This window comes from Xyrauchen texanus, chromosome 27 (assembly GCF_025860055.1).
Source record: "Xyrauchen texanus isolate HMW12.3.18 chromosome 27, RBS_HiC_50CHRs, whole genome shotgun sequence".
Lineage (NCBI taxonomy): Eukaryota > Metazoa > Chordata > Actinopteri > Cypriniformes > Catostomidae > Xyrauchen > Xyrauchen texanus.
In genome coordinates this window covers 30,775,517-30,783,588 of record NC_068302.1, presented here as the reverse complement: position 1 = coordinate 30,783,588, position 8,072 = coordinate 30,775,517, and the positions used below count along the sequence as shown (strand labels likewise).

General features: G+C 35.2%; 1 protein-coding gene across 2 annotated transcripts; it reads left to right on the top strand.

Annotated features, from left to right (window-relative positions):
* Window positions 1-195: 195 nt before the first annotated feature.
* On the top strand, window positions 196-7,513 carry LOC127620938 (probable dimethyladenosine transferase). 2 transcript variants are annotated; one of them, XM_052094300.1, is made up of 12 exons: window positions 196-347; window positions 570-643; window positions 2,470-2,556; window positions 2,663-2,724; window positions 2,827-2,920; window positions 3,033-3,082; window positions 3,369-3,492; window positions 3,677-3,769; window positions 3,873-3,937; window positions 4,033-4,096; window positions 4,182-4,288; window positions 4,401-7,513. In XM_052094300.1, the coding sequence occupies exons 1-12, from the start codon at window positions 290-292 to the stop codon at window positions 4,441-4,443; spliced, it is 921 nt and encodes a 306-aa protein (XP_051950260.1). In that variant the 5' UTR covers window positions 196-289; the 3' UTR covers window positions 4,444-7,513. The 2 variants fall into 2 exon arrangements, with proteins under 2 accessions (XP_051950260.1, XP_051950261.1); XM_052094301.1 differs by lacking the exons at window positions 196-347; window positions 570-643 and adding an exon at window positions 666-2,158.
* The last annotated feature ends 559 nt before the right edge of the window (window positions 7,514-8,072 follow it).

The window sequence follows — 8,072 nt, the reverse complement described above, 5'->3', positions numbered from 1 at the left end:
TGTGGGAACGGAGGAGCTGAACACGCAGCGCCCGCTATGCGGGTATAATAATTAAGGGTGGTTGTCTGGTAGGTTGGTGGAGTAAGGTAAATCAGGAGATTGTATGTTGAATGTCAATGGTCCGTTTGGGTGATAGGTGGCGGTAAAGAACTTATGTGTCAGCGATCCGCTGTTAAACAAGAAGAAGAAGAAAGAAACCCCAACCTCCTTTAATTCGCACACGTGTTTAGGATACAGTTGCTGTTTTATTTACATTAGCTCATTAGATACTCAAATATCAGTAATCAAGATGCCGAAAGTTAAAGCCGAGAAAAAATCTCGACAGCACCAGGAGGTGAAGAGTCAAGGTAGGTTTTTCTATTGCACGGTAGCTGAGGAGCTAATCAAGTCAGTCGTTGTTGATCACTAGTTAAAACTGTCATGGATTTCATTTGGTCTAAGAAAAGAAATCACCTGCCATGAAAAAATAGTAAAGACGTTTGTTTTCATTATTGAACATACATATCTAACGTCTGTCAGTGTGCAACACGGTTAAATGGTTAATATAAATGTGTCTTGATGTGTTTCAGGAATCATGTTCAATACTGGTATTGGTCAGCATATTTTGAAAAATCCTTTGGTTGTCAATGGCATCATAGAGAAGGTGCGTAATATTGGTGTGCCACATTTCTGTCATTTCAATTTCTAAGTACTCGCAATGGCTTAAAGAGATAATTCACCCAAAAAAGAACGTCCTCTCTTCGTTTACTCACCCTCATGCCATCCCAGATGTGTATGACAATATTTAATTAATTTGTACTATAAATCTCTGCTTTCACAATCTTTTGTTTTTGCTGATTAACATTCTTTGTTCATATCACCACCTACTTGGGAGGGAGGAGAATGTATAGTAAACAAGACTTAAATATTGATCTGTCTCACCCACACCTATCATATAGCTTCTGAAGATATAGATTTAAAGGTGCATTCAGTAGTTTGGAGCAAATTTAAAAAGTTTTACATATTAACAAATTAATTGTGTTTTTGTGAAGTTCGATCAAATACACTCACATGAGATGAAGACTGCACTCATAATAGTTTTCTATAAAAAGTGTTTTATTGTACATGGTGCGGGTCTCCCCTTTCAATGTGTTTCACGATGTTGAAATCACACGACCCGTAGTGTTTCACTAAATGTTGAAGAAGAGAATCCTTGCGCTCATTGGCTGCTGCTAGTGTAGATACTCTTGGTTATGCTTCGAACATTGTTTGGTGACGCAAAAATAATCAGAATGAGCTTTATTGGCAAGTATGCTTGTACACATAAGGAATTTGTCATTGTGACAGAACACAGAACATACTTATTTATCGTGCTTTAGCAGCAGAGACGATGGGAGATCCAGTAGCTGTACAGCTGAAGAAGCAAAAAAGTTTTGAAGCACTTTGCTTCAAGCAAGAAGACTGAAAGACCGGCAAAGGCAAAAAACTAGAGTAAACATTGATATCTTGGTAAGGCAACTACGTCTTCATTTGTTTAGTGCAAAGTTGCTTGGTACAGCGATTGTTGTGGATTTTGTGCAAACCATGATGTTGGTTACTTGGAAATAAAATGAGTTCTTCAAGTACTGTATTCATGGACATGCTAAATTTGATCATCAAAAACAAATCTTTCTTTTACCAAAACATTTTGTATCACTAGATAATTTAGGTTTATTTTATGCTAAGCAGTTCTCTAATAAAGGTAATAACTGTCTTCAGAAATAACATACAGTCTCCAAAGATTATTGATATGAGAGACAATAATAATCTATCCTTAACAGTAGAAGCTTGTTTGTTTTTAGGCAATTATATTATAGTTGTATTAAATAACTTAAGAAATGACCTTAAACTGTGACATTTTCCATATGCAAATGATATTCCAAAAGTGACGGGGCAGCTCAGACAATCATGCTGATCCACGTCGAAAGTTGGCAGTACAGCGTCTTAACACCACTGTAACATCGATACTTAAAATGCATGAAGAAGAGCAATGCTAGCTAACATACTAGATAGCTAGATAACAACTTTAACCACTGGAGTCTTATGGATTAGTCTTATGTGGTTTTTTTGTGTGTATGTTTTTTTTTTTGAGCTTCTAAGGCCTGGTCACCATTCGCTTGGATTGTAAGGACCAACAGAGGTGAGAGATTCTTCTAAAAATCTTCGTTTGTGTTCTGCAGAAGAAAGAAAGTGATACACATCTGGCATGGCATGAGGAGAGAATTTTAATGAGAAAATTGTCATTTTTGGGTGAACTTGTATATGAACTTATATTAATATAATCTTGCCAAAGCGTCAATACATATAACAATAGTAGTAACAATAAAAATAATAGTAATATTGATAAAATATAAGATGAGGTGCTAGTAATAAATAATAATATACTATAAAATTAACTTTCATGTTCCTTCTATTTAAATTATCTTAATGTATCTAAACATGTATTTACAGGCAGCCCTACGCCAAACAGATGTGGTTCTGGAAGTTGGTCCTGGAACTGGTAACATGACTGTCAAACTTCTGGAGAAAGCCAAGAAAGTAATGTCATGTTATATAGAATGATTAATGCTGGTTTTAAATAATTGTTTCATTTATATGTCCATGTTTAGCAAAACTTAAAATACTTTATTACAATAATTCAAAGGTAGTTGCATGTGAGTTGGACACCAGGCTTGTTGCGGAACTTCAGAAAAGAGTTCAGTGCACGTAAGTGTTTTTAAAGATGTGTTTGTCAAAACCTAACGGCATTCTCAGTACCTCCTTTAATTGAAAAATTATAATTGAAAATGAAACTGTTTTCTTGAACAGTCCGATGCAGAACAAGCTTCAGATACTCATAGGAGATGTCCTTAAAACAGAGCTGCCCTTTTTTGATGTCTGCGTGGCTAATTTGCCTTATCAGGTACTAGTTTAGAGATAGTCTATATTATACCAATGCTTTTGTTTCTCTTGGATCACTGCAGATCTGTGTTCTGATTCTGTGGTACTCACATTAAGATTTTGTTTTTCCTTAGATATCGTCACCTTTTGTGTTCAAGTTGTTACTTCACAGACCATTTTTTAGGTAAGAATTTTATAGACCTTTTTAAAGAAATCTTTACCTTTGTGAATCATTTACATTATCTTCTGTAGTTGTTAACACTTGGCTTGAGTAGCAGAATAAATCCTATCTATATCGATAGATATAAATATAATCTTAGCATATGTCTAAATGGGAAGTTAAAATGAGAACCGCTTATTTAGTGAAAGCGGCCAAGATCACAAGATAATTTACAATCCATTACATGTAGTATATTGTTAGTGATTTCTTGACTCAAAACAGTGTAAGATTTTGATTATTTCCTCTGTAGGTGTGCAGTGCTAATGTTCCAGAGAGAGTTTGCCATGAGGTTGGTGGCTAAACCAGGAGACAAGCTATACTGCAGGCTTTCCATCAACACACAGCTTTTAGCTCGGGTGGACCATCTTATGAAGGTTTGGAGATTTCGTCAGTACGCCAGTTGATTTACTGCTTTTGGTTCAGTTACTGTTTTCTCATAATTGTAAACACTGAAACATGTGTTCTATGGGGATTTTTGGGGGACGGGCAAAGCATGAAGATGCTATGGCATGCATTTTGTCATATCTGTAAATATTGAGCCATGTTATGTTTATGAAGGTGGGAAAGAACAATTTCAGACCACCTCCAAAAGTTGAGTCCAGTGTGGTTAGGATAGAGCCAAAAAATCCACCACCACCTGTCAACTTCCAGGTCAGTGTTGCTTAACTGATCTACAGAATATACTGGTTGTGCTTTCGTGCAACTTTCTGTCAGTGCTTTGCAAACATGTAACATTGTTTTTGCAAATTTATAGGAATGGGATGGCCTTGTCAGAATTGCTTTTGTTAGAAAAAACAAAACACTCAGTGCTGCCTTCAAGTAAGACATCCCTATATTGGTGTTCCTGTTGAGCAGTCAATAGGAATTGATTCAAAGAGCCTGTCTTAATTTGACGTTTTGGTTTTTCAACGTAGGTCTTCTGCGGTTGAGCAACTTTTGGAGAAGAACTATAGAATCCACTGCTCAGTGCACAACATAGTGAGTTTGCTTACATGAATGACACAAATGATTCTTATTTTGAGTGAGTAATCTTTTTAAAGTGCTTTTCCAAATTGTATTACAGGAAGTACCACAGGATTTTATCATTGCTCAGAAAATTGAAAATGTCCTCCAAGTGTCCAAGTTTAATGAAAAGAGGGCCCGCTCCATGGATATAGATGATTTCATGGTGTAAGTATTGACTTTTTCAGTTAGTCAGACATACATTGAAATGTGTGTTTATGTATGTTTATTACTTGGCATTGGTTTAAATGTCTCTTCTGCATCCATTTATTTATGATAGGCTTCTTCATGCATTCAACTCAGCTGGGATACACTTCTCCTAATCCTTAAGGAACAGCTACTAGGTTGACAGGAAGTGATGTCAGTCTTATGGTATCCTATGAATGTAATTTCGTTCTCAATGCCATGCAATGGGACACTTACTCATTTAGGTTGTGAAGGTTTTATGTGCCTTTCCTGAATGGGAAAGTATTTGCAGGTTCTTTTTCAGATGGTGGAAAAAGTTGTTGAGTGTGTGGTGACTGTATCTAAAGCTTTATTTACAAAGAGTATTCGTACTCACCATCTATCTTAGTACTACATGCCCTGTCCTGCCCACTGTGTACTACTCAATACTGTCAGGGTGAGAAATGATTAGCATTTACGGACATTATACCTACAGTTACCATCACTGTACTATGTAAACTTTGACATGTAAATATTTTATGGCAAATTATATTTACGTAATAGGTTTATATACCATTGAATAAATACTATTTGTGTTGACAAAATGTAAGCATGATTTTGAGTATTCCAAGATTTCTGGATGAAGCATTTAAAAAAACAAAACAAAAAAAACCCTGCCAAGATATTATTTATTTTTCCACAAAATATTCAGGCTTAACGGAATATTCTGGGTTCAAAACAGTTTAAGCTCAATAGGCAGCATCTGTGGCACAATGTTGATTATCAAAAAAAATAGTTTTGACTCCCTTAGAAAAGCAAAAATCAAGGTCACAGTAAGGCACTTACAATGGAAAGGCATGGGGTACATATTTGGAGGGGTTTAAAGGCAGAAATGTTAAGCTTATAATTTTATGAAAGCACTTAAGTTAATTCTGTTAAAACTTGAATATGAGCTGTAACTGTCTTTTTAGTATTTTTTTTTTTACAGAACGTTGTCATGGTAACAAAGGTGTAAAATTGGCTTTACACAGAAAAGTTTAGTAAATGATTTTATCACACTAAAAACTTATTGTTTATGTCTTTTGAAAATGTATTTTAATGTTTACGGATCAGCCCCCATTCACTTCCATTTTAAGTGCCTCATTGTAACCCATATTTATATATTAAGATACATTTTTTTGTTGTTTTAATCAGTATACTGCCACAAATGCTGTCAATTGAGCTTAACTTGTATTGAACCCGGAATATTCCTTTAAGAATGTTTTGAGGGTGCCATTATCCCATAAGTACGTGCCCATTTCTATAAACATTCAGGGTGCTCTACTTTGAAGTGGTCGAACTTATGACATAGTCTCTGTTAACGAGTAACCTTTTCCATGAGGCAGCTCTGATGGGCCCTGTAATGTGTGTACAAAACCCATCTGGACCACACCCGATGTACACTGGGCACAGAGTCGTGACTCATTCCATAGTGAAGTTAGTTAAGGGTGTAACACTACGGTGGCATTATTGGGACATCAGACTGGCAGAACAGATTCTGACCATACACAACCTAGGTTGACCCAGTATATGTTTTTCCATTAAACATTTTATAGAGACAAAAGAGACCCTATTGTTTCTAACCACCACTTGTAATTGTGGTTTGAAAAATACTTTTTCTTTACAAATACTAAACACTCCAGGCTTTCGTAAAATGGGAACTGATATTGGTTATTCATTCACATGACGTAATATAAAACGACTGTAATTGCATTGCTGGTTTTAAAAGATGCAGACCCCAAGAACATTGAAAAGATGAAAAATGAAAATTCGGTAATAATTTGCCAACCCTCATTTTCTTTCAAACCCGTATTACATTTCATAAAACACAAAAGATGCTATGCAGAATGACTATAGTCATCATTCACGTTTATTGAATGGAAATAAATATGCTATAAAAGTGAATGGTGACTGAATCTAACATACTGTCTTTTGTGTTCCATGGAAGACATTCAAATTGGTTTCAAACAAAATGAGGGCGAGTAAATGATGATAACATTTTTATTTTTTTGGATAATATTTTTTTAATGGTTTGTTGCCATTACAGTATTTACCACTGTGTGGCACTCGAGTATTGCTATGGAAGTATTATACAGTTTATGCTGTTGCCAATAATGGGTGTTTGGAAGATGCTGATGTGTTTTTCTGTATAATTCTTAAAATTAAGAGAACACATTTTTATTTCAAGAAAAGCAAGACCGACAGAAATAGATTTGTCAAAACAAATGATATAATTAGAGAACATTGACTGTTGGTGTTATGACATTAAACTCGATGCAAACAAGAATGTTTTTTTCCCTCACAAAGAAAGTCACTAATTTCACTCCCACCAGCACCCAAAATGTCTTTGTTTGTCACTTGGCTGAAGTTGCTTAGACGGATCCAACTCTTTGGTAGCTGGGATTCATAGGCACCCCGGTGATACGTCTTGCCCTATGGGGAGCAGGAAGGAATTGATTAAAGGGTTGCAACGCCACAGGTATACAGCCTTACCTGAGTAACAATGGCATGTACTGTCAATCAATGAAATAATTCACTCCGATTACCTGATGAAGAAAATACAGAAACGCATTGATTTGTTTAACTGATTAATACATTTAAAAACTGAGAGTAGGGGTTAACAAATATAAATATATTCAAAGTCAGAGCAGGAGTTGAAACAATAGGTGGATGGATGTATTTTATTGACCTATGGATTAAGATATGCATCTCTTATGCCAATTAGGTTTTTGGGTATTAAAAACCCCATGAAATGGCTTGGTAAGTGCAATGTTTTCTCTCCCTGTGTTGATGTATTTCCAATCAAAGAGCCTTTCCCTTTGTGTCACACACTGGTTGTCGAGATTATAAAAATAAGAAATCTTTTCATGGAAATCAAGTTTGTAGAAATGTAATCTTTGTGTCCATGTTGGTTTCCTTAATTTTTGAAAGACAATAGCGTTTAAAAAAAAAAAAAAAAAAAAGATATATATATTTGTTTTTTAAAAAAGAACTTCACACACATTCTCGAGGGTTGGTCCTGTCTGTTTGTTTGTTAGTTTTTTTGTCACATGACAACAAAATGGCAACCTACATGTTGGTTACAGATCCTGACTTTTATTTGGTAGAAAAGGTTTTTCAAATAAGCATTATATTTGAAAACTAAATTGTTTCACTGCTTCTTTAAAGAAATATTAATAAAATGTTATTCTGCACTCTGTACACGTGCCAATAGTTTTCTTCTTCAAAGATTTCAGCTTTTATTGAGACTTTTGTTGTTGTTGTTTTTATGTCTCCGGGAGATTACACCGCATGACATTTTTACGTTACGCCCCAGAAAAAAAATCAGCAATTGAAAACATGTTCAATCACAGAAGTGATTGTTTTGTGTGAATTTGTGTGCAATTGTTAAGTTGTTTTTTTGTATAATTTAGTAGATCTGGACAAGACAATGATTTAGGTGTATATATTCTAAAACTTCTCAACCCTCATTTTCCTTTTTTTTTTGTCAACGAGCATGGCCTATCCAAATCCATTTTCAATGTTCTCAGCTTGTGAAATTCTCAGAACACACACACACACACACACTGCCTCTCAACACTTCACAAATCAAATCAAGATCATTTGCATAATACATGAAATTATGAAGAGCAAAAAGTAATTTCCGTTTGGCATTTGTAGTGCTAAATGTCACCTGAACAGGTGTATTTTCCAGTGCTGAACATCCTACTGTGCAACTCATTTGAGATGATCTCTCTATACCTGTTTC

Bases quoted from the DNA above. Each gene is read 5' to 3' on its own strand.
- LOC127620938 (XM_052094300.1), top strand. From the start codon at position 290: ATGCCGAAAGTTAAAGCCGAGAAAAAATCTCGACAGCACCAGGAGGTG. The intron at 3,493-3,676 runs GTTTGGAGATTT...ATGTTTATGAAG, and splicing joins GGGTGGACCATCTTATGAAG to GTGGGAAAGAACAATTTCAG. The intron at 4,289-4,400 runs GTAAGTATTGAC...TATTTATGATAG, and splicing joins GATATAGATGATTTCATGGT to GCTTCTTCATGCATTCAACT.